Source organism: Onychomys torridus, chromosome 12 (assembly GCF_903995425.1).
Source record: "Onychomys torridus chromosome 12, mOncTor1.1, whole genome shotgun sequence".
NCBI classification, from domain to species: domain Eukaryota; kingdom Metazoa; phylum Chordata; class Mammalia; order Rodentia; family Cricetidae; genus Onychomys; species Onychomys torridus.
The window spans coordinates 67,292,035-67,317,996 of record NC_050454.1 but is presented as its reverse complement, the minus strand read 5'-3'; the positions used below and the strand labels follow the sequence as shown (position 1 = coordinate 67,317,996).

Below are 25,962 nucleotides of genomic sequence, written 5' to 3'. Positions count from 1 at the left end.
TAGCATTTAGCCACTCATGTACTATTCTGCCCAGCAGACGGTAGAGAAAAAATGTAGCCAGTGGACTAGAACACGGGGAAATACTGTGGAGGCCATGCAAGGGCAAAGAGGGAAGAGATGAGCTCTGAAATGCCATTGTTGGCTCAAAACTCTTAAGTTGGTGTGGTGGGTCATGACTGGACTCCCCAAACCCAGGAAGTAGACGAAGAAAGAGGATCCTAAATTGGAGGAAAACCTGGAGTGTGTAACATGATGCTGTCTCAGAAACTAAGTGCTTACTTAGTCTTGGCAGCAGGCCTTAACAAAATGAAGGCTCTAAGTGACTCATGAAAAGTTTCATTGGATGATGGATTTGGGATCCTGATGTAGGGACAGGAGAGAATGGGGGTAAAGAAATGGATATAGATGGTGATTTTTTTTTTTTTTTTCTTAAATCCCCAGGGAGAGTTGCTTCATGGGCACATGGGGGTGGATACTGGAAGAAGGTGGCAGAGAAGGGAGTTACTTTGTTTTTATTTCTAAATAGTGGATGATTCTGGAGACCCTAATATAAGAAAGAAGGGCAGGATAGTGTACAGTAGCTTAATAGAGAGGGGAGTGTGGGTCCAGATTAGGGGCTTTGATATGGCCACAGATGGGCAGAAAACAGACACAGGTGCAAGCATCTAATGAAGGTTTGTGGGTTGCGTGGGAAAGTAACAAGGTGGTTTTGCAAAGAAAAGTACAATAAAACAAAATGGTGTGTTCATGTAATGGAAGATTATTTGATAATAAGTACTTGTTCGTGCTACACAACTTGGATGATCCTTGGAAAAATGCCAAGTGGAAGGAGCCACTCACAGAGGACTACGTATTGTATGATATTGTATGATTCTTTTATTTTTTGAAGTGTTGGTAAACAGGCAAGTTCACAGAAATAAAGAATAGCTGGCTGGGCTTGGGGTGGGGGGTGGTTAATAGAACACGCTTTCTTCTAAGGATATTGAAGGTATTCTGAATGTGCAAGAACCATTGGCTTGAAATTCCTATACGGGCACACTATAGGATGTGGGAAAGTCATCATAAAGCAGGCCAACTATAGTAAACTGAGGGGGGTGGGGCATTAACCTATGAAATAGGTTCCCTGGATGTGGGAGTGGGATTGACTGGGAATGGAAGGTTGCTGGTCAGAGGGAAACATGTTCTGTAGTTAAGAAATTTCTTAGGGGGTTTGAGGTTGGAGGGACTGGCAGCCACGCTTAGGCCCAGATTTAAAATGAATATTGAGGGTGAAGGCGTAGCTCGGTGTAAGGCCCTGTGATCAATCCCAAGTGCCACATGTTTGATATTTTAAAAATATCAAACCAGTGTTGGGAATCTCCCATGGCTATAAAGAGAGAAAATCAGGGGCTAAGGAAGGAGATGGTCGAGGACGTCTCCTAGAGGAGCATGGGCAGACAGACTAGTTGGGATTTGAATTGAGTGGGAAGTTAGTAGTGATAAAGCCTCCATGACCCCTAGAGGCGAGGCAGAGGCTGCTGCGGTGGAGTGGAAGGCCAGGCTGGCCAAGAAGAGAGGGAGGGGTACAGTCTTCGCCTCCTGCACTCGCTTCTGGCCCTCACCTCGCTCGCACACAGGAGATCCCTGCTGTTCTTTAAAGATCCATTTGTGTTTCTTATGTTTCATGCCCTCCGTGGGTCTCAGCTGAAAGCCCTTGTGTTTATGTGTATCCTTTTCACCTCGGTGTCAGAGCAATCTCCTGACATCCCTCCCTTACCCTTTTCATAGATCTCTTCTGCCATGGCGGTGTCTCTTTGTAATTTAATTGTGAAGCAGCCATTTTGGGAATCATTAGGAAATGGGCCAATTTGGTTGGTTGTTTTTTGTTTTGTTGTCTCCCTCACCACCACCTCATCCTGGACTTGCTCTATAACCCTGGCTAGCCTGGCACCCATCATCCTTCTTCCTCCACATTACAGGCAGGCACTTGGATTTTTTTCCCCCCAGCCTGCTCCCAAACCTTGTTTTCTTAGAAATTTCTAAGTGTATGTGATGTGTTAGTTCCCCAGGTCTGATCTCTTTTTTTTCTTTTTGTTTAGTATTGGCCAGTATTAGTGCTGTGACTCTGCTTTGCTGAGCCCTGTGTATGTACATGATTTGCTGCTTACACACATCTAGCAAGGTTGTCCAAGTGCTCTGTTAAAAAGGACATATCTCATTCATCTCCTAAAATAGTTACTGTTGCATTCTTGATCTTGCATTGACACCTTCATCCACACAGTGGTCTGAGTTTCTGAATCCCAGAAGTCAGCCCTGCCCACTAGCTGTCCTCAGTGTGTCTCCTACACTAGCTCTTGTCTTGCCATTCACCCTTCTTTGATTCTTGGGGGTAAGAAGAACTTAACAGTCCGACCGACCCTCCCTGTTTTCTGTGCACCACTTAGCATGTTCTTTCAAAACAAACAGGATCATTCGTCTGCTCACGTTCCCACTCTGGTTTCCCCCACTAATTAGGGAAAGACCAGATTCTTTATCATGGCACTCAAGACCCCTATTGCCTTGGCCCTCCTTTTCAGCTTCAGAAGCCTTGTCTGTAGCTAGGGTCTCCTCTCTTTGCGTTCAAGGTCATCCTGCAGTTCACTTGAATGATACACCTACTGCCTCACTGAAGTACAAAGCTGTTTTTAAATCTCCCAACCCCCTCCCTCCATCACACCTTCCTTCCCCTACCCATACTGGTTTGTATTTTTTCTGCCTGTCCTTCAGACCCAACCCAGACCTCTTCTCTGATTGCTGTTCAGGTCCACACATCTGCTGTCAGTCTAACCCTAGCCCTCTTACTGTTATCTGGCTGCACCATCTGTAGCATTTGAAATTGAAAGGAAGACTTTTTTTTTTTTAAATCCTCAAACTTACATGAGTTCATAGTAAAGTTTTGGTGTGTTAGTTTTTTGGGTTTTGTTGTTTTTTGTTGTTGTTTGCTTGTTTTTTGTTTTTGGTTTTGTTTGGTTTTTTTGTTTTGTTTTGTTTTTGTTTTTTGAGCTGAGGATCAAACCCAGGGCTAGGCAAGCGCTCTACCACTGAGCTAAATCCCCAACCTGTTTTTTTTTTTCTTTTTTCATGAATCTTTTCTGTATTCCACTGGTGTATAATGCCAGCTTAAAGATTCCCTAGCAAAAGTTAACATCACCTGTGTTGTCTATTAAAGGATTCACTGTATACATTTTAATTATATCCTTTATTACAGAAGTAGTGCATTTTTACTGCAAAAATAGCTAAAGGAGCTGCAGTTGAAAGGGGTAGGGAGCTGAGGTTATCCATTGTCTGAGGGCCAGCAGTGTATGTGATCTAGAAATGTTACTGCTTCTCCACACTCCAAGAGGACATCCCACCTGACACATCTTCCCAGTTGATAAAAATGAGAAGGATTTGGTCTGATATTTAGAGCAAATGCCAAATAGAAACATCCACATTTATAAAGTAGATTGGGCAAGTGTTTTGTGGGTTTTTTTTTATTGTACTTTATGGGAGGTTTAAATACATATTTATTGACCCAGTTTATCCCTGTACATCTTCAAATCCACTCTGTTTAAGGATTAATAAGTCCTAGGGACTGTGGAGTATGTTTAATAAAGATTCTCATTTTATCCTCTGTGATGTGGAGTTGGCCTTGCATCTTACATCCATAGTCAGTTTGGCTGTTAAGGACTTCCCATTGCCTAGCATAAGGCTGACTTTTGATTTCTCAGGCTTGTCTGAGTTCTTAGAGCATTTTGAGATGGTCCCCATGAGCCTATAGATGAGTGCTGGAAGATGCCCACGCGCACCTAACAGTATGCATCAGTTCTTTTAGTCCTGAGAACAAACTCTTCCTAGTAACTCAGTGCATAAAAAGCACTGACTGGGTTTGCTACTTGAGTATTTTGGTCTTGGTCTAGCTGATAGTCTGTAGTATTTTTATTGTCTAGGATTTTCTGGTAACATTCAGAAAGTCCTTGCCACATTTACCCATTTCATAGGGCTTCTCAACTTACAACCTTACATTGGGAGTTTCATTGGCTTTAAATTCTTAGCTACTAAAGTTGACTTTAAAGCATAATTGATAATGGAAGAACATGGATCTAAAATGTTCTGCTTAGTCCTAGAATATCACCTTACTAAACAAAATAATAGTGGCTGAGTTACCTCAGTAGGCACTGAACTCTGTCATGTTTTAAGTGACAGGTATTACTGTCCCCATTTTGGAACACTTAAGTGTGTATCAAAAGTAACTCCAAGCAGTGGTGGAGCATCACCTTTAATCCCAGCACTTGGGAGGCAGAGGCAGGCGGATCTCTGAGTTTGAGGACAGCCAGGGCTACACAGAGAAACCCTGTCTTGAAACACACACACACACACACTTTAAAAGTAACTCCTGACTAATGTTTATCTTTGTGTACTTGGGGGACTTTCTCAAAGCTTTTTCTGTGGTACATGGGCAAATGATGTGCTTATTACCCACTACTTTATTACCTGTTGCTATCTGGAGCCTTTTCTGTTATCAGAATAGCTTTTTTATCATAGTGACTTTTGTTCTTTGTATTTGGAAAGAAATAGATGTGATACCTGTTTTTCAGGACTAAAACAAATCCTTAATTTTCCCTACTTCTGCAAATGTTGGGTTGAACTTACATGATTTTTGGGCCAGAATGAGCAGGCTCTCCTCCAAACCGGAAACAAAGGCCATAAGCAGGCCTTGAAAGAGCATCAGCTTTGCCAGTCTTGCCTCCTGTGGAAGAAGAGTAGAAGGTGTGTAGTTGAGGATTCCACAGGATCCAGCCCTCATGTTGCCCTCACAGATGACACTTTGAACAATGCTTCGAAAAAAATGAAAAGGCGGCTTTGTGTGTGTGTGTGGGGGGGGGTCTTTATCGTAGATGCTGGAATGGTGATGAACACTAACAGCCACAGGAAGTAGTAGAATGGAATCTTGACGAAATGCTTTAAGCCGTTGACCTCTCTTCTTCAGAGGAGGCACATTAGGACACAGGATCCGATCGTAAACGTGGAGAACGAGCCAACAGTGAATACAGGCCTTCATGTCCTGCGGGTTGGTAGCACAGCTTCTGAGGGTGCTGCTAGAGGAGATGTCTGATGAGAGAGCTGCAGTGTACAATTACTCTCTCACTGTTTCTTGGCCTCTGCCTGTATTGGGTAACTAAACAAGGAGTCTGCCATTGCTTACCTGGGTTGTCACTGGCTAACGTGGCCTTAGTTCAGCATGAATTCAGAGTGAAATTGATTCAGAGCTGAATTGTATTTTTCTTTACAATTCCATAGGAGACAACTAAAATCAGACATTGACATTTTCCTTTGTATTATCTTTCAGGTACTCAAGGAGTTGCACCTGGCCCTGTAATTGGGCTCCAGGCACCATCTACTGGTCTTCTTGGTGCCAGACCTGGCCTGATCCCACTCCAGCGCCCCCCAGGGATGCCTCCACCTCACTTGCAGCGGTTTCCTATGATGCCACCTCGCCCCATGCCACCGCACATGATGCACAGAGGTCCGCCTCCAGGACCAGGGGGCTTTGCTATGCCCCCACCTCATGGAATGAAAGGGCCCTTTCCACCACATGGCCCCTTCGTTAGGCCTGGTGGAATGCCAGGGCTTGGGGGCCCAGGGCCAGGCCCTGGAGGACCAGAAGACAGAGATGGAAGGCAGCAACAACCACAGCAGCAGCAGCAGCAGCCACCACCACAACAGTCACAGCCACAGCAGCCAGCGCCATCACAGCAGCCAGCACCAGCTCAGCAGCAGCAGCAGCAGCAGCAGCCACAGCAGTTTAGAAATGATAGCAGGCAGCAGCAGTTCAATTCAGGTAGAGACCAAGAAAGGTTTGGAAGAAGATCTTTTGGAAATAGGGTGGAAAATGACCGGGAACGGTATGGGAACCGTAATGATGATAGAGATAATAGTAACCGTGAAAGGAGAGAGTGGGGAAGAAGGAGCCCTGACCGGGACAGACACAGAGACTTGGAAGAGAGAAATAGACGCTCTAGTGGGCATCGGGACAGAGACAGGGATTCTAGAGATAGAGAGTCCCGTAGAGAGAAGGAAGAGAATCGGAAGGAGAAGCATGAGCTCCCAGACAGGGCAGGTGGTGGCAAAGCCAGTGAACCTCCCCTTAGCCAAGTGGGAAACGTAGACACTGTTTCTGAACTTGATCAGGGGGAGGCCACGGCCACAGTGGTAAAACCTGAAGAGTCACCTGCTGAGGCTACCTCATCCGTTGAACCTGAGAAGGATTCTGGCTCAGCAGCAGAGGCTCCTCGCTAGAGACTGGATTTAACAGAATCTGACAGGACACTTGGGTGTAGAGCTGAGGTGTACAGATGCTGTATAATATTTGCTCCTGCTACATCACCTCCCAGTAGTTGGTGGGGTCTGTAAGCAATTTGATTGCTCCCCTTCTATTTAAAAATAGCCACAAAATAACAAAAAATACTGAAGATATATTGCCCTTTTTTGCTGTAACTTTTTAAAAGTTTTGACTTTTAAAAGTTTACAAATCCTAATTAGAAGTGCTCTCTATTTTTTTTTTTTTTTAATTTAAGACAAGGTAACGGTGAAAGCTCCTCAAACAATAGGGATGTTTTTAATAAACTCTATTTTCGTAACAAACTTTAATGTGTGCTATTCTTCATACACTGCATTAAGGTGGAAAAGGATGTTAACCATTGAAGTTTGAGCTGTTGATGTATTAGAGTCTAAGTTAGACTTCTTTGATAAGAAAAAAGACATGTATTTGCCAACACGAGTTTTATTCTTCTGACTTTTAATATTTTGGTCATAAGGTAAAGATCAGTGGTCTTAATGTTAAACTAAGAAAGATCTTTTTCCCCATTGGATTTGTGGTAATGTTGCCGTAATTAATTTGTAAAGAGAGATTTGCTAGGGGAAATAATTGGATTCCCAACATTATACTACAAATTACCTGATTGCCTGGGCATTATTTAGAACGTTGAATATGTTGTTTATTATAGTCATCCCATTAAAAAATTTCCAAGATGTAAAGTGAGGTCAAGGTTAATGTATGGAACCAAAAAGCTTTTTATAGACTAGGTACAGTGTAAAGTTTTGCCTGTTTCCTTTACCATCTTCAATAGCCCAAGAGGTACACTGAACGTTTTGCTGCATCTGAAACCAAACTGAGGCTTTAATAGTAGTGAGAAGCACTGACATACAAGGGAGTTGTCCAGAGTCAGGGGTTTATTTACAGTAGCAGCTCTCAACCTCCATGCTGTGGGGACCCCCAGCCATAGAATTGTTTCATTGCTACTTCATAGCTGTAACTTGGCTGTTAGGAATCATAAATATCTGATAAGGGACCCCCAAAGGGGTTGTGACCCACAGGCTGAGAACCACTGATTTATTCTGAAAGTTTTTTCCCTAAAATTACATTAAGGACAAGCAAGATGACTCAGGCAGTAAAGACACTTTCTGCCAACCTTGATGGCCTCGGTTTGATCCCTAGGACCCAAGTGGTAGAACTCATTTTCCTCTCATGCACATAATCCTAAAAATAAGTAAATGGGATTTGAAAACCACAAGATGCTAAGTTAAGCAAAAAAACTCCTAAACTGGCTTAGCTTTAGAGTGTCAAGAAGTTCTCACTTGAGTTTTAAATGCAAGGTCTTTGTGATGATAAGGAAACTTATTTATAGCTGTTCCAGGTTTTAGTTTTATGCTGATCCTACTTAGATTTTTCAGTTCTTGCTCTAATATACTTCAGGGAAGAAAAAAAAACACACCCGATTATCCAGTGCCCAGATTTCAAGGACAGACTTAAATCTCCAACTAAAACTACTAAGAAATGAACCACTAAACAATACAGCTGGTTTGTGATTACACCAGATGTTTCATCTCTGCATTTGAATCATCCCACACATCAAAGCTACTTTTAAGGAAATCTGTGACATTATTTACCTCAAACTTCAACATAACCACTTATGAACACATTCCATGAGTGGTTTTAAAACTTGGGAACACCAAAATTTATCCTTTTCCAATTTAGCAGTATCCCAGTGACTTGTGTTTGAAAAATTATGAATGAACAGGACTATGGCTTACACCTGATTTGTCAGAAATATTTCAGTTGAATTAACTTTTCCAGGTAGTCACAAGCCAGTTAGGTTAGTATTTCCTTTAAAAGGGAGTCTTTCTTAGGTACATATGTATTAAGAGACACTCAGTTTCATTAACGTGTTATAAAAGTCAGGATTTAGTCAGAACCTCTGGTCAAATTTGGTTTCATCTCCCTCTCCCCCCCCCCCCCCCACTGATGCCGTGTTTTTCCAGAGCACCAAAACAGATGGCACCAGCTTCCCTTGGAAAGTAGAGTAGGTACTAAATTAACTTTGGCTAGCTGTGGCTATATATTTGCCTTTTATGAGTTCAATGCAAGTGACTAAAGGGCTTTTTCTTAAATTACGACACCTAAGTGTAATATTTTTATTTTAAAATAGTTAGGTACTCTGAATCTAAATGGAGAGCTTTAGGTAATTTCTGTGAAGCTACTACCAAGAGGCAGCAAGTTTTCTAAGATCAAATTCAGTTTGAGCTACCACAATAAAGGCCATGCATACATTTTGATGGTACCACATTCAAAACCCAGTACTATGAAAATTAGCATCACTGAGTCTGTTGCTGATGCTTAATGTAAAGGCTGACTTCGAATTTTTACTTGTATACATTAATAGGCTCAAAATAAGTGTCACACGTTTCACTCACAGGCTTGAATGAGAATTTGAGTTTAATATCCATGTGTAATTAAGTCTGGCAAAACAGAGACACATAGAAACCGGGTTTAGTTTAGTGAGTTATAAAACTATACACTTCTTCCAAACATTATCAGTTCTCATTACAAGTCCTTAAAGCAATCAAAGAGGAGTCACACAGTTACACTTTCAATATTACAGTTTAATGGTTTTCTCTCTACAGTTTAGCAGGATGGCAGGTGATTTGAGACTCGGCCACACAGGGAATGTTTACAGGGCAATCCCAATCACGCCACAAGCCAAGCGGCTCCCGGCGTTCCCAGTCTTTGTACTTTCATCATTTCCACCTTTGCCCAGGTCATCTTCTTTCTCATGGACCTTTGAAAAGAATTAACAACATTTAGCTTTGGGCAATCAAGTAATAAGTACCTTTCCCCGGCAATACCACAAAGACTTAAAAGCTTTTACAAAATGTTCCAATCTATTAGTAAATAAATAGGCTAACATTTATACTAGCATTTAAGAGCAGACAACTTAGCTTTTCCTTGCTAGTAACAAAGACACATTACCTTTAACTGCTAGGTAAATGTTGCTGTTTCTAAATGAAATATTATGAACCCAAGTGACTGTAACGGGCCACATGCTGATCTTAGCCTCACACATACACACCCCAAAATTTTTTGCTATTAAAATCTCACGTTAGTGAACTATAGGCCTACAAATAAGAGGCAATTCTAAATATCTTTATTTAGCAACAAGACTTTAAATTTTATTTTTAGAACATTTATAAGTGACTGTTCTGCTTCACCAATAGGGCTGAAGAAAATTCTAAGGATAAAGGGTCAACTGAAAGGAAGTGCCTACTGAAAAGGTAGCTGCCCGAGGTGGGCAAGAGCCTTTACTACTTGTTCTGCATGGACCAGATTCAGCTCCTGAGGGTAACTTGGGAAGACGGCTCCCATATGGTAACCAAGCCATGATAACCTACAGACTTGAATACTGACATCCATCGCAGAGTTTACATTCAACGAAAGGTTTAACTGTAAGGGGGCAATCATGGCAAGAAAATCTGGCTGTTTTAAACTAAAGACTACTGTTTCTTCTACTTAGACCCAGTCTGATCAAATGTAACCTGCTTTCTACTACTGCATCTCAGCAGAACAGTGTTCTTAACTGACCTAGGCAAATTAATTCTTCACTATTATATCCAATAAAACCTTTTTCCTATTCTGAACTCTTATAGTTTATGTGATTCTTTAGAAACTAGTTTGGCCATCATCAAGTCATGGAAAGGTATATAACCATGTTAGAAGAAATCCTATCTATGTTCTCATATGAAAACTTACCACCATTGTTCGGCCAATGACGGAATGCTCTCCTATGAGTGAGATCATAGGATCTTCAATGGCCACATTGGCCACACCATCCTTTCCAGCAGTCACATTGCCCAGGTCTCCAACATGCCTAACATTAGAACAGCATCAAGTGGATAAGCACTGATGTCTACTTCATTCACATCAGCAGAGTTTAAGAGCTACATTAACATCCTAAGTCAAATACATCAGTGGATTAATAGGTGCACATATCAAATCTAACCACTTCTCCAGACTGACAAAGATCTGGAAACATTTTAAAACAGGTAGCTAGGATACCCTGAATACACAGTTCAAGTTTAAAAGTATGCTCTGAGAAGAGTCAGGGTCTGGGATATACTTCTCATTTCAGGGTTTGTAGCAAAGGATGAACTCAGCTCCTGAGTTAGCATATTTAGCAAAGCTTTGCTCCCAGGCCTCCAGTAGAAAATCAAGGCAGTCTTTTAAATTTAGGACTTTCCTGAGAGATTTAACATATAAATGGGGTCTCAACTAGCTTTCATTAACTGCAGTAGTGTCTTGTTACACAATGATACTTTGCTAGTGACTAACAGTACTGTTATCCTTGACATTTTCTGTATTGATTCCTTTGGGCACTTGTATTAGTTCATCTTCAATAAATGCTACAAAACTAAATCACATTAAGAGTCCCCATTTGTCAACTCCTTTTCCCCCAAATAAACCATTCCAGCACTTGTGGAGAGGGAAGCTGTGAAGCGAAAGAAAATACAAAAGCAGAAGTAGGGAGACCACTGGGTTGTCTCACAGGTGGCCTCTCCACCATATGCATATGAAGCATGCTGCTCACCTCTCTTGATCTGCTGGTCCGCCATGTTTCTTGGAGTGAGGATTGAAATGAGGACCTGCACTGGTACAGCCTATCCACGAGAAACCAGCAGTTAGATTATGAAGCAAATGCCTGTATGTAACAATGTAAGCATTCTCACAACTTCCAACACAACAAACATTGGCCTGGTGTGTGCTGGGATAACAAAAACAAGAAGCAGCATGTGGTGTAAAGAGCAGGGGTGTATAACCATATATTCTCAAGCTCCCTTCTTTCTCTAGGCCGTCACTTTTCCTTTGGTTTGTGAGACAAAGTCTTACTCTTATAGCCCAGGATACCTGCAACTTGTGATCCTCCTGCCTCAGCCTTCCAAGTGCTAGGAACATGGAGTGTCACACCATGCTGGCTCTGACTCCTTCCTTTAAAGTGGAGCAGATGTGATCTTCAATGGCTCTTCTGAAGTCCCACATGTAAAGATCTTGGCTTTTAAGAAAGTGGCATACCTTTATGACAAAAACACTCGTCTTTCAAGTAGTTCATCCATCTGGCCTTTACTTGGGGCAAGCAGACTGTTAAATGGAACCTTATGCCTAATGGCCAAGGCTGCTGCCCTACACAACTCAAGGGATATAACCAGTATTACAGGTACTCTTGTGGGCCAACACAATCATAACAATGCAGGAAGTCCTTTCATGTAGGGCTTTCCATTGTTTACAGCCTCTACCCAGGCCCAGAGAATAAGTAAAGGGCATTCAGAAAGGAGTTTAGCATATCAAAGCTATCAGCAGAGGCAAAGCAACTTGGAATTTTAGTTAATTATCAGAATGGATCAAACTTGATCATAAGTAACTGGACCAAATTGTGCCACATTACACACAGGTTCTAACAGTACATGCTATAACCCAGCACACACGAGACTTAAAAGACAAGTTCAGAGACTGGTCTGGACTACACCACAAGTTCCAGACCAGCCTGGGCTGTGTGGAGAAGGGAGGGAGGCAAGAGCGGAGAGGCCAGGGAAAAAGGAGGAAAAGCTCTCTGATGAATGGGGCTCTTCTTACAAGTGTGTGAACAAAATTCAGATCATTACTCCCAAGTGGCAAAAGATCACTAAATGCAATTGGACCCACCACTTTTTGCTGACTTGATTCTACTCCCAAACTGAGAAAATACACCTCATCCTAAGAACCTATGTTGTATCATCTCCAGTTCTCATCACTTGTGTCCCACGGTGCCCCTCATGCCAAGGCTTGGAGCCGTTCCCAGACACTGTGCCCACCCTCAACCCCAGCTCCAAACACCTCAAAGCATTACCCAAAGTAAGCAGGAGCCTGACTGTTTGTTTGTTTGTTTCTGTTTTAAACTCAAGCCACTATGACAATATATAAAAAAAAGAGAGAATCAACTTCCTTCACACCTAAGGATTCAAACTTTTTTTTTAAGATTTACTCATTTATTTATTGTGTGTACAGTGTTCTGTCTGCATTTATGCTTACAGACCAGAAGAGGGCACCAGATCTCATTACAGATGGTTGTGAGCCACCATGTGGTTGCTGGGAATTGAACTCAGGACCTCTAGAAGAGCAGTCAGTGCTCTTAACCTCTGAGCCATCACTACAGCCCCTCAAACACACTTTTTATGGCTACTTTCCTGAAGGTTGACCTAAGTGGTTATTTTAACTTAATTTTAAAAAGAAAGAAAAGGAAAAAAAAAATTCTATTCTTTTTTTAATCACTAACAATTGAGTCTCAGCTCAGTACCATTTGTTTTACTGGTCAGCCAGGTTCGGATGGTCACTAGCCAGCATGAGACCTACCTTGTGTATTATCCCCAAACTGATGAACATGGAACCCGTGTTGGCCTTCAGTCAATCCTGTAATTTGTCCTGACACCACAACTGGTTCACCACTTGCCTTTATTTAAAATAAATAAATAAATAAAATTAAGGCATCAAGTTTGAGTGCAAATGTTTCTGAACCCTTCACCCTTCACAGTAAAAGGCACAAAAGCCGGACACACACCCCCAAAAAAAAGTCCAAATTCTAGTGCACCACTCCCACAGGGTAAGGACTCTTGTTGCTTAGCTCTAGGCCTCCCTCCCTATCAATCTTCTCATAACACTTGCTGCCAGCGGCCATGTTGGCAGGCTCCTGGACTGAGCAGCATTTAAAAAGCACCTAACAGAACAACAGAATTAAGAGGGCTACTAAATGTCAGGCCTAGGGAATAGACAGGCACTGCACTCACTGTGTCTGGCTTGACTCTTACAGAAATGCACACTGGCTACCCCGGGACCCTGGTTCTCCACTCAGCAACTAGGGATGTTCATCGGCTCCCTTATTTTTATTTAGTAGCCAGAAAATATCATGTCCTACTGCCTGAGGGGGTCCACCTGGGTGTAACCAGAGCTACTTAAAAAACAAACAAACTCATTAGGCATTCAAATCTAGAGAACTCCCCACTTATCAAAAAGAAAGGACAATAACAATACTACAGAGAGTAGAAGACCAAGGCAGTGTCATCCACCACCATCCCAGCAGCTGTGCTGTAATGTCACATCCAAAACTCAAATTAGTATAGCTCCAGATTGTAACAGAGAGAAAAAGCAAGACGTGACTGCATCGATCAGCACACACACGCTGAGACCTTCTTCAACAAAAGAAGGAAAAGTTGGCAACAGGTTAAATCAAACAGCGGTGATGGCCAGGTTATTACAAGTGCCAATCTGGAATGCTGAACTATCCAAGGGTCTTTATCGGGTACAAAGGGCACCAGCAACGTGAAGCTCCGGGATTCACAGAAGAATCCTGCAAGCTGATCTGGGAAGGCAGCAGATGACGGGAACGAACCTGGACCCAGGGGTGGACCCCTAGCTGGTATTCACCTTTCTCACGGTGAGGAAAGAAGACCTTTCTCACAGTGGTGAATTTACGTGTGGGGAAAAACAAAACAAACAAACAAAAAAAAAAAAAAGAAAGAAAGAAAGAAAGAAAGAAAAAGAGCAAAGTGCATTCAAATGCCAAAAAAGCTGCTGAACCCGAGACAGGTTAATAAAAACTAAATCCACGTGATCAGCTCTCCCTCGCATAAAGGAGACACTTGCATTCGCTCCGTTGTGTCTTCTCACATTTATGTAAACATTCTAGAGCGCATATCCACACTCCATTTATCAAATATTCTCTCGGGATTAAGCCAACTGTAACAGAACCTTCCTGCAGATGGTAACCTCCCCTAAGGCTCTGGACACGCTCTCACCACAATGATCTTCCCTGTGACGCATGTGTTTCTGCAGTACTACTGACAATATTTTTCGAAAATACACTTCTTCATGAGCTTCCAGACAGGCTCAGCAACACGCGGCCCTAGAAAACACCCACGGTCGGGTGTCTTTCCGGAGCTGGGAGAGAAGAAAAAGCCACGGCCATCCCTTTTTTCACCCTTGCGGCCCGACCCTGACCTAGTCCAGAACGACCCAGGATGTCGTTTTCAAAAAAAACGCCCCAAACGCCATCGGTCGGCCGCCTGAAAAACATACTCAGCCGGTGGCCACGGAGCGCTGAGCCCTCGGGACAGGGACATCGGGAAAGCTGCGATCCCGGAGGGATAGCGGATGCCAAGAGGGCTGGCTCGCCCGGGCGGACCGGGCCGCTCGGGGGCGCGGAAAGGGACGGACCGGCCCGGGAGGCCCCGCGGCGCCCCGGCCGCCTCCCTCCCTCCGTCTCCCGCGCCCAGCCCCTGCCCGAGGCTGCGGTGACTCAGCACCTAGCGGGGCGCAGGCCGCGGCGGAGGCGTGGCGGGCTCCCTACAGGTGCGCGGCCTGCGCCCCGATCCCCGATCCCCGCGCCGCAGGGCCCCGGGCCCCGATCCCCGCGCCCCCGAGCCCCCGGCCTTGCCTTCTGCTCGAAGTGGATGGTGCCCTTCACCGGGCCGTCGCCCTTCAGCACGCACACGGCCTTCATCGCCATGCTTCGCGAGGAGACGCGCGGCGGCCTCGGGAACCTGAAGAGGGCGAGGGGGGAAAAAAACCCGGTAACAGCGGAAGTTGCCCCAGGAAACGCCGGCGCAAGCCCAGGCCCCGCCGCCGCCGCCGCGGACCTTTTATACGCCCGGGCCTGGCCACGCCCACCCTGGCACGGAACCAATCGTCACCCGCGGGCTCCGCCCACCCTCCGTGGAGCGCCTTGGCCGCGGGGCGCGCTGCGGGGTGGAGCCGAGGGCGGCGCGGGAGCGCGGCGGCCAAGAAAGTTCCCGAGAGGCGGCGGCGCGGGAGCGCAGGCCGCGCTTGTCTCGCGAAGGTGACCGGCGCGTAGTCGCCCTGGAAACCGAGAAGGCCAGGCCTGCACGGCGCGCCCCCGAGGTCTGAAGCCAGCCACTCCGGCTTGGAAAGGCCGCGTGCGTGCGAGCGGCGCTTTGAAAGTTGGGGTGCGCCAAGATGGATGCTGGGTGTAGTGTCCGGTGTCCTGGGCCGCGGCTTTATTTCCTCATGAGGTTTACACGTGCAAAGCCCGCGCCCTGTCTGCAGACGCGCCTCTCTCCCTCGGGAGTTTTGATTTGGCTTCCGAGTCCAGGGGATTGGACCGACCTCCCGCGTGAGGAACAAGCGCCCTATCACTTAGCCACATCCTTCTTTGTACTTTTTGGTTTTGTTGTTTTACAGACGGGGTTTCCCCCTCTAACAGTCTTGGCTGTCCTGGAGCTTCCTTTGCAGACCGGGCTGGCCTCGAACTCACAGAGATCTGCCTGCCTCTGCCTCCCTAGTGCTGGGAGTAAAGGCGTGTGCCCGGCTACTTTCTTTCTTTCTTTCTTTCTTTTTTTTTTTTTTTTTTTTTTTTTTTGAGCTAAGGATCGAACCCAGGGACTTGCGCTTACCACTGAGCTAAATCTCCAACCCCGGCTGCTTTTTTTAAACACAGGATCTCACTATGTAAACCCTGGCTAAACCGGTTGTGGTGGTGCACACCTTTAATCCCAGCGCTTGGGAGGCAGAGGCAGGTGGATCTCTGTGAGTTCGAGGCCAGCCTGGTCTACATAGTAAACCCTGGGCGTCCTAGAACGCGCTCTGCGGCCCAGGCTGGCTTTGAACTCAACAGAGATCCGCCTGCCTCAGCCTTCTGAGTGCTGGGAGAAAAGGCGTGCGCCACCACTGCCCCGTGTCTTCTTTTTGAGATAAGTATTGAACTTGAATTTCAGATCCTGCTGCCTCGGTATCCCCATTAACTAGGATTACTTGTCCACCCCACCATTCCCAGCTAAATTCTGTATTCTCTTGCCTGTTTGACGGGTCTGTAGACATCAAAATGGCTCTCAGGGATCCCCTGTGCTCTACTCTGGCTTTAAGCCATGCACTGGAGGACAGGATGCCTCATGAAGTCATTTTCGATACCTCCATACAACAGGTGAAACGTAGTGTTTCAAGGAAAGTGTTTCTAAAATGTCATGGGATGAACAAAGGACTTTTGAAATGTCTGGAAAGATATATAGGAGTCCCTGTAGCTAAGAAGGGGCCTCAAGAAGAGAGATGGGATTCTTACCTAGAGTTCATTTCTTTTTAAGATTGCAACCTCCCTGGTCTCCCAAGAGCTTATACAGACATCTACATTTCCTGCTACCCTCAGGAGGCGAGATTCAGTTCTGAGGATGGCAAGACACCACAACCTCACTCCAGGCCAGGGTGAAACAGAGAGAGGCTAATTTGGCCATTGGGATCCACCCATCAATGGAGACCCTTGGGCTCTGCTGTGTGACTTTTCCCAGGGAATCTTACTACGATTTCCACAGAGTACTAACAAACCAAAGAAATATTAATTGCGCCCAAGCCCTATATGGTGGACAATCTAGTTTATTGGGGTTCCTTACCAGAGCGTAGGTGACCCAGACAACTACACCACAGAAGATCCTCCCTCTTCCAGTGGGTACCAACCACTCATCTACCTTCAGACAGTGTGGGGCCTCGTGAGCGTCCACTCCTTCCACAAGTAAAGATTAACTGGGCGGAGCTCCTGAAGGCCTGACAGGAGTAGTTACGGCTGCTCCCCTTCAAGACAGTGACTGTCACATCCAACTCAGGAAACAGGCTCACAGCAGGTCCTGATGCCTCCTCCATTGAGAGATTCCCTGCTCACATTCTCTCTTGAGGCACTCCATGCATGCTTTGCCATCCTTCATCAACACATCCTACCCCACAGGGGTCCCCCATAGGGGTCATGCTTAAAACTACCTTAAAAGCGTTGTTGAGTGAGTCTGTGTGAGATAAAAGGATGGTATACATAGCTGTGACTTCGATTGTTATTTGTATTCTCCAGTTAACTTGCATATATACTGAAGAGTTAGTTACATAAGCACAGATCCCAGCCAAAGGGCCTTTGCCCAAAGCCAGACTTCGGGTTCCAGGAAGTTAGAGTTGGATTTCAGGTCATTGTAAACTTGCCAAGAGAGCAGGCCATGGTACAAAGGGCCTCCCTCAAACAATGATGATCACTCTTGAAACACTCAGGTGAGGCTGGAGCGCTCTCTTGTTTGGCTCCTGGGAAGCCAGGCAAGGATTTCCTGTTCCACGGGATTAGAGGGGTTGAACTGCCTTCCCAGGACCTGCACAAAGGGGTCCCCAGCAGAGGTAGAGAGTGAAAAGTTTCTGCACCCCGATAAGCCCTTCCTCCAGTGAAGCAATCCAAATCAGACCGAATTAGAAAAAGCCTCGGTTTAATGGGTATGGTGTTCCCGGGTGATTCTCCACCACCACCACCCCCCAGAGGAGACGGGCATGAGAGACCAAAAAAATCACGTGTCTGATTTCTGGGGAGCAGTTTAAATATCCTGTGGGAGTAGTCTTTAGCATCCCTGGAGGAGGAGCTATGGAATTTCTGAGGTGCCTGGGCGAACAGGTGGGGCTTCCACCAGAACAACCCAGACTCTTTGGGTGTATGGGTGTCAGGGTGCCAGGGCCAAGGTGAACCTCATACCAGAACATCCCAGACTCCTTGGGTGTATGAGTGCCAGGGTGCCAGGGGCTAAGGTGAACCTTCTACCAGAACATCCCAGACTCCTTGGGTGTAGGGGCACTGTTCAAGACTGGCTACTTCCTGCAGGCTAAGTGGGGAAGGGGAGAGTCGGGAGTTGGTGGGCTCACATTCAGCAGGAGGTGTGAGTGAAGGAGCATCCGGTTAATTGTCATCCTGGAGACCTCAGGCACCTGTTTCTGATTACTGGACTTCAATACCTTGGTCGTCAGCCTCAGGAGGAGGATGTGGTCTATAATGGAACAGACCTTGGAGGCGAGCTTCAGGAATGAAATCTAACGGTTTTAGCAAGGCAGAGGGGATGGGGAGGAGGTCCAGGTCTGCCAGAGCCATGCCTGCCATGCTCAAGCTGGCCAGACTCCCTTCTCTCAGAACTAGAGCACAAACTAGACAGTCAAACGTGGCACTTGTCCTACCTGCATACATTTAAATGTAAATAATTGTTTAAAAAAAAAAAAAAAAAAACCTAAGCAACTAAAAATAAGCATAAACTCCAAGATTAGACCAAAGAGGCTTGACGTATCTGAGACATTTTTGAAAGTTGGCAATGGGGAAACAAAATGAATTTACATTGTTCAGCAGGAGTAAACAACCTGAATTAGCAGTTTACAAATGAATTGAGAGCTAGATGGGTTGTTAGGCATCTTGGCAGTGAAGCGTGTTGAAAGCTCTCTGTTCCGATGGCCCCGTTTGGTTTCAGATTCTCAGGAGCCCCTGCACCATCCTGGATCAAGTGTTAGTCAGAAGGACCTGAGTGGAGCAGGTGTCAGCCCGACTGCACAGCAGAGTCACCATAGGAGCTTAGGCCTCACCAAATGAAAAGTTGGTTCGTGTGTTTGTGTTATCAATGTGTACATGACATTGCTGTAAGATAGATCAGAAATTGTCACTGGAAACGGAAACAGCAAAAGGAAGTTACCAATGATTATCACTAGGAATGGGGCTGCCACTCTTGGCACCTTCTTTGCCTGTGTATGTGTGTAGGATGCACACATGCCACATCTTGGGTATGGAGGACACAGGACAGCTTTGTGGAGTGGGTTCTCTTCTACCTTTATATGGGTTGTGAGGATAGAACTCAGGTCAATAAACGCTGCTCATCACACTTGAAAAAGAAACTTTTATGTGATTAGGCAAGCATAAAGCAATTGCAGTCACAAGTGCCCAAAGACAGTTTCTTACTGACAGAGGTAAAGCCACCATAAGCAGTTAGCAGGGACAGCATGATTATGTTTACCTGTGAGGACAATGACTCCATTTATCATGTGTGGGTAGAAAGAGATGGGGTGAGGCTGGCAGCAGAGAGGCCTTTGGGGAGACATGATAAGTTAGGGCCTTGTCCTGAAACCGTTACTGGGAGAAAGACAGAGATAATGCCACTGGAGCCTCATGCCAACAACATGTGGATATGTAGGGTGAGGGAGACAGGCTATTTACTAAGGAGAATGGCTTTAGGAATAGAGGTTTAATTGATAATATACACATATGGTATGTAAGATACCTAAAATCACCAAGCTAGGAGAGTCCATCTGGACACTTGTCTGAGCCCCACATCATTTCTAAGTCTGGGCAATATACCAGACATACCAAGTCTGCCATTCCCTTTAGGGGCCATAATTTGCTTCATCATCTAACACATCAGTGTTAGGAACCAACTGAATGCCAATTGTGTCACTTTGTTTTTATAGTCTCAGTGGCCTCTCTAGAGCAGTGATTCACCAACTTTAGTGTAAATCAGAGTACAGGGGGAAAGCCAGTGAGGAAAGGTGGCTCAGTGGGTAAAGGTGCTTGCAGTCAAACCTAACAGCCTTGAGTTCAATCCCCAGAACTCGTATGATGGAATGCAAGTTGTCCTCCATCCCTCACACACATGCCCTGGCGTATGTGCCCATATATATATACACACATGAGCGAATCTCTCTCTGTACCTCCAGCTCCCAAATAAGGACACAGAGACTTACTATTAACAACAAAAGCTCAGCCTAGCTTAGGCTTGCTCCTAACCTAGTTCTTATAACTTAAATTAACCCACATTTTTAAATCTGTGTTCTTCCATGAGGCTCGTTTCTTCATGTTCATACTGTTCATCCTGCTCCCTCTGCATCTGGCTCACAACTAGGCCTTTCTTCTTCCCAGAGTTCTCTCTCTGCTTGGAAGTCCCGCCTATACTCTCCTGTCTAGCTATTGGCCGCTCAGCTTTTTATTACACCAATCACAACATTACATCTTCACACAGTGTACAAATATCCCACAAAACACACACACACACACACACACACACACACACACACACACACACACAAATTTTCTTAAAAGAACCTAGATGGAAGGCTTGTGAAAACATAAATTGTATGATCGGTAATCATCAGGGAATACAAATCAATCCACAATGAGTGATTCCCTCATACCTGTTAGGATGATTCTCAAAGGGCCAAGAACTTTCCTATATTGTTGGTGGGAATGATTATAGAAAACTATTAATTCTCTGTGTTTGAGCCTGGCCTGGTCTACAGAGCGAGTTCCAGGAAAGCCAGGGCTACACAGAGAAACCCTGTCTCAAAACACCAAGAAAGTAACAGTACTTCCAGTATTACCATATAGCCCAGCAATCCCGCTGCTGTAGTCGGAAGTTTTCCTGTGTCCCACCCAGTCTTGCAGCTGTCCGGTCCCATGTAAACATACAGAGGCTTATATTAATTACTAACTGTATGGCCTATGGCTTCGGCTTCTTGCTAGCTAGCTTTTTCATCTTAAATTAACCCATTCCTATTCATCTATATGTTGCCACATGGCCATGGCATTACCAGTCTGCTGGCATTTTGTTGCTCCTTTGGCAGCAGGCTGGCATCTCTCCTGATTCCACCCTTCTTCATCTCTGTCTTCAGTTTAAATGTACCACCTAACCTTGTTCTGCCTTGCCATTGGCCAAACGGCTTTATCTATCAACCAATGAGAGTAACACATATTCACAGCACACAGAAAGACATCCCACAGTACTTCCCCTTTTCTGTCTCATCAGAAAGGAAGTTTTTAACTTTAACTTGGCAAAGTTATATATAACAAAACAGTTATCAAGTAAGAATTACAGTTACAATATCTAGTCTATTTGTATTTGGTAAAATTAAAGAAAATATTCTATCATTTATCCTATATTTGCGAGCCTGAAGTTTTATATCTTACCTTTTATCATAACTAAGAAAAATTACAATTATCTAGTCTTCAACTCTACCAAAGACCTGAGAAGGAAAATAATAATACCTGAGAAAACAGGAAGTGAAAACAAGCAATATCTGAAAAATTGTGAGAACAGACAGAAACATCTGGCAGCCTGGACAGTCACCTAGTCTCAGCACCATGGGGCATCTGTTTTGGCTACAGGCCTAGAATATCTTACAAACCATTTTTAGAAGTAGGAATTTTGAAAGACCATCTTACTCTGTCTTGGCAGAGTTCAATAGTTGCTTTTCCTTGTGTCCTGCTCATCCAGAAAGGGACAGCACTTGTATTGCCAGCAGTCGAGGCATGGGCAGTTCTTTGCCCAGCAAGCCAGTTTGTGCCAAGAAGAAGACAAACTTCCATATGGAGTGTCTTTAAAGCCCAACATTCTCTCGGGAGTAGATTGGTGCTGCCAGGAGCAATCATGTCTCATGTCAACAGAATTCTAAGTTATCAAAACATTTAAATGCCATATTTACAAGGTCTATGAAGTGTTTGAAGATTACTTTTCTATCTGACATGTGTTTCTGTAAAGCTGGAAAACTTAACTAGCATAACTTAGATATGACAATCATGGGTGATTATTAATCTGTAAATCTTATCTACATAAATAACCTAAGGACTAAAGCTTCACATATCAAGGTAAACAGTCTATAAACAGATGTATAGAGTAAGGACAATAGCCTCAAAATTGTGACAGTATACAAAATATCTTAAACAGAGGTAGAAATGTATTGTTCAATATGATAACAATATCCTAAATATGTATCAATATACAAAATATTATAAGCAGAGGTAGAACATATAGACAATATGACAAATATAATTTTACATTTGTATCAATATACAAAATATTTCAGATAGGAGTAGGAACATGTGTACAATATGACAGTTATAGTTTTGAATTTGTATCCATGTACAAATTATCTTAAATAGTAGCAGAAAATAGTTTACATTTATATCAATATACAAGAATCCATATCAGTGTAAATTATCTAAGGCTGATAGTTTGCTAAATTAGTTTACTAGTATATACAAAAATCTAATTTAATATACTATACCTATCCATTCCCCTTTTTTCTTTTCCAAAAAAAAAATCCTGAGTCTATGGTGATATTTTATTTGTGCTGAAATGTGATTTTATTTGTATGTTAATAAATAAAGTTTCCTGGGGATCAGAGCTAAGAGCAAGCCATTTAGCAGAAGTCTGGTGGTGATAGCACACACTCTTAATCCGATCACATGGCAGGCAGGATTTCTGTGTGTTCAAGGACACAGCCAAGCGGTCACCCGAACCTTTAATCTCAGTACAAACCATAGAGACCTAGAGGTCTGTATAGACTGGCAGTGATGAGGAAGTCATGTGGTTGGGTTTAGAACCAATGAGAAGGCAGAACAGAAAGGCAAAAAGACAGGACACAGGAAGAAGGTCTCTCTCAGGGGAAGGATGGCAGCGAGTGGTAAGATAAGGCGGTCTTAGCTCTTGGCTACTGATCGATCTCCGGGCTTTTAAGTCTATTTGACTCTGTTTCTTATTTAATAAGACTGCTAGAATTATATCTACATGAGTATAAGTTTTATTGTCTACCCCCAACCCTATAACAACTTAAGATTTATGGGTTGCCAGGCAGTGGTGGTACATGCCTTTAATCCCAGCACTCAAGAGGCAGAGCCAGGTGGATCTCTGTGAGTTCAAGGCCAGCCTGGTCTACAGAGTGAGATCTAGGACAGGCACCAAAACTACACAGAGAAACCCTGTCTTGAAAAACAAAAAACAAACAAACAAAAAAGAATTATGGGTTAATTTAAGTATAAGAGCTAATTAGTAATAAGCCCAGCTAGCTCAGTCTGTAGAGCATGAGACTCTTAATCTCCGTGTTCTGGGTTTGTGCCCCATGTTGGGCACCAGTTGTAGCTGGAGAAGGTCCCACCTGGCCCCAGTCCTGCAGCTGCTTATAAAATAATCACTCAGAGGCTTAATAGTAATTGCAAACTGTGTGGTCTATGGCTCAAGCTTCTTGCCAGCTAGCCCTTATAACTTAGCTCAAGCCATTTCTGTTAATCTGCATCTTGCCACGTAGCTTTTTGGCTTACTGGTACTTTCACATCTTGCTTCTTCTGGTGGCGGCTCACAGCATCCCCCTCACTCTCCTTTCTTCTCCTGTATCTTCAGTGCGAATGTAACACCTAACCTTATTCTACCTCACCACTGTCCAAACAGCTTTATCAACTAATCAGAGCAACACATAATCACAGCGTACAGAAAGACATCCCACTGCACTCTGCTGTTATGTTCTCCATGGAAATTAACTTAGTTTGTCATGGAGATATCTTTGCTCCCAGGTTTGATGCACAATAGCAAAGGGACTGAAAAAACCTGCATGTCCACTGGGGGTGGTTGAAGGGATAAAGAACTTCTGGTAGAGATCTCCCTCTCCCTATCCTCTCACCTAGAATGCTGCTCAGTTATAGGGATGAAAATACTGCAACACTAGACAGAGCAGTCAGCCTGCAGGACACTGTGCTAAGTGCAAGTGACTACACGAAGAAAGAAGAATAAGTTCATAGTCTGTCTCAGTGCTCTTCTTGCTGTGAAGAGACACCATGACCATGGCAACTCTTTTGTTTGTTTGTTTGTTTGTTTTTTCGAGACAGGGTTTCTCTGTGTAGCTTTGCACCTTTCCTGGAACTCTCTTTGTAGACCAGACTGGCCTCAAACTCACAAAGATCCACCTGCCTCTGCCTCCCGAGAGCTGGGATTAAAGGTGTGCACCACTAACACCTGGCGTTTGTTTGGGTTTTTGGGTTTTTTTTTTGTTTTGTTTTGTTTTTTTTGAGCTGAGGATTGAACCCAGGGCCTTGTGCTTGCTAGGCAAGCACTCAGGAAGCATGGCAGCATGCAGGCAGACATGGTGCTAGAGAAGGAGCTGAGAGTTTTATATCTTTTTTTTTTTAAAAAAGATTTATTTATTTAGTATACAGCATGTATGACTGCAGGCCACAAGAAGGCACCAGATCTCATTACAGATAGTTGTGAGCCACCATGTGGTTGCTGGGAATTGAACTCAGGACCTCTGGAAGAACAGCCAGTGCTCTTAACCTCTGAGCCATCTCTCTACCAAGTTTTATATCTTGATCCATAGGCAACAGAAGAAGAAACTATGTGCCCCACTAGGTGTAGAGCATATATGAGACCTCAAAACCCGCCCCTCAGTAACATACTTCCTCCAAGTCCACACCTACTTCACCAAGGCCACACCTCCTAATAGTGCTACTCCCTGTGGGCCAAGGATTCAAACACATGAGACTATGGGGGCTATACCTATTTAAACTGCCACATGGTCTTAGTCATATGTGCAACCTAAAAGTCATTATAAGCATGGTGGTGTTTATTTGTAATCCCAGAGCTCAAGAGACTGAGGCAGGAGGATTGGATCCTAGGCTGGCCTTGACAACAGACTAAGTCTGTCTTAAGAAAAAAATAAAAGAAAATGTTAGTAAGTAAGTACTCAAACAGATAGAAAAATAGTAAAACAGTGGTTGCCAGATGTGGCCAGCATTCCAGCTTTCCTGCCCCACTCCAACAACATGCTCCTAATGTCAGCAGGAAGTAGTCATAGAGAAGACATTGCCCCTTATCATTTATTATCAACAAAAATGCTGGGATGTTAGGTTTCAAACCCAGGGACACATGGCTGAGGTGCTTATTTAACATACCTAGCCACCAGGTTTCCCTGCAATCCCTCAGTCCCTCAGTCCCTACCTGTTACCGGGCTCTCCTGGCTGGCACGCCGCCCCCTCCCCTAAACTTCTCCAGCCCAGGGGCTAGGCTGCCCTCCTGCAGCTGCCCTTTCCTATATACTAACCATTTGATTACCTGGTTCCTTCCATCTCACCTTAGGGCCCCATGGTTGCTGCACTCGGTTCCCCTCCTCCTCCCCTCCTCCCGCTCCTCACATGGTTCCGGGTCATATCCACTCTGGACTCTCCCAGGTATCTCTGCCTCTGGCTATGCGCTCCCTTTTGTCCACAGTAAACCTCCTCCACCCTCGTTCCTTTCCCTTTTCTTTCTTTTTTTTCATTCAGTGATGAGTCAGGGAAGAGAGATGTAGGCTAAAGGGCACACCTTGGACTTGCAGCCTGACAGGCCTGTCATCAGGATAAGACTGATAACAGCAGAAGAACTGGGATTAATGCTCTCAAAGTCTCGTGAGTGACGGTTATACAAATTGAAAACTGCTGCTCAGGTTGAGACAAAGGGCATCAAAAGAAACTGGTGATCTGAATGAGAAATGTACCACAGTAGACTCGGGCATTTAAATCCTTGGTTCCAGTTGCTGGTACTGTTGGCGAGACTTAGGTGGTGCAGCCTTGGGGGGTAGTTATAACACCCGGGTGGGCTTTGAGATTGTAGGGCCGGTCCTGCTTCGAGTTAGTGCTCTCTGTCTGGACTCCTGAAGCCACGCCTGCCGCCTGCCGCCTGCCGCCTGCTGCCAAGCCTCCCCTGCATCGTGAACTCTTATCCCTCTAGAACCATAAGCCAGGATAAATTCTCTCTCAAAGTTGTCTTTGGCCATGGTATTTCATCATGGCAACAGAAAAGTAGCTAATACAGACACATTCTGTTTGATATCATTACGTTACCCCAAGGTTAATCAGGCCGCATCCTTTTTCAAATACAGTGGTCCCCTCTTACCCACTAGAGCTACACTCCAAGCCTCTCAGTGGATGGATGCTTGAGGTTATGGGTAATACCAACCCCCTATACACTGTTTTATCCTATGCATTTATATAATAAGATTTAACTTTAAATTAGGCACAGAAAGAGGTT

At 44.5% G+C, this 25,962-nt stretch overlaps 2 protein-coding genes across 4 annotated transcripts in view; one reads left to right on the top strand and one right to left on the bottom strand.

Moving 5' to 3' along the window:
* The window catches only part of Scaf4 (SR-related CTD associated factor 4), a 58,244-nt gene extending 50,925 nt beyond the window's left edge, over positions 1–7,319 (top strand). For all 3 annotated transcript variants that reach the window (XM_036204136.1, XM_036204135.1, XM_036204134.1), the window contains exon 20: positions 5,348–7,319. In XM_036204136.1, coding sequence (XP_036060029.1) covers positions 5,348–6,297 — 950 coding nt within the window. In that variant the 3' untranslated portion in view covers positions 6,298–7,319. The remainder of the gene's footprint in view (positions 1–5,347) is intronic.
* Positions 7,320–8,919: 1,600 nt separating this feature from the next.
* On the bottom strand, positions 8,920–15,001 carry Sod1 (superoxide dismutase 1). Its single transcript, XM_036204137.1, has 5 exons — positions 14,793–15,001; positions 12,716–12,812; positions 10,920–10,989; positions 10,085–10,202; positions 8,920–9,116 (listed from the first exon to the last, which is right to left on the bottom strand). The coding sequence occupies exons 1-5, from the start codon at positions 14,862–14,864 to the stop codon at positions 9,009–9,011; spliced, it is 465 nt and encodes a 154-aa protein (XP_036060030.1). The 5' UTR covers positions 14,865–15,001; the 3' UTR covers positions 8,920–9,008.
* Positions 15,002–25,962: the final 10,961 nt, after the last annotated feature.

What these genes read in the sequence shown, in the direction of transcription:
- Sod1 (XM_036204137.1), bottom strand. Translation starts at nt 14,864, where the DNA reads ATGGCGATGAAGGCCGTGTGCGTGCTGAAGGGCGACGGCCCGGTGAAG. An exon ending in CCATCCACTTCGAGCAGAAG is followed by an intron (nt 12,813 to 14,792) that starts GCAAGGCCGGGG and finishes TTTTAAATAAAG; the next exon opens with GCAAGTGGTGAACCAGTTGT. An exon ending in GTTTGGGGATAATACACAAG is followed by an intron (nt 10,990 to 12,715) that starts GTAGGTCTCATG and finishes TCTCGTGGATAG; the next exon opens with GCTGTACCAGTGCAGGTCCT.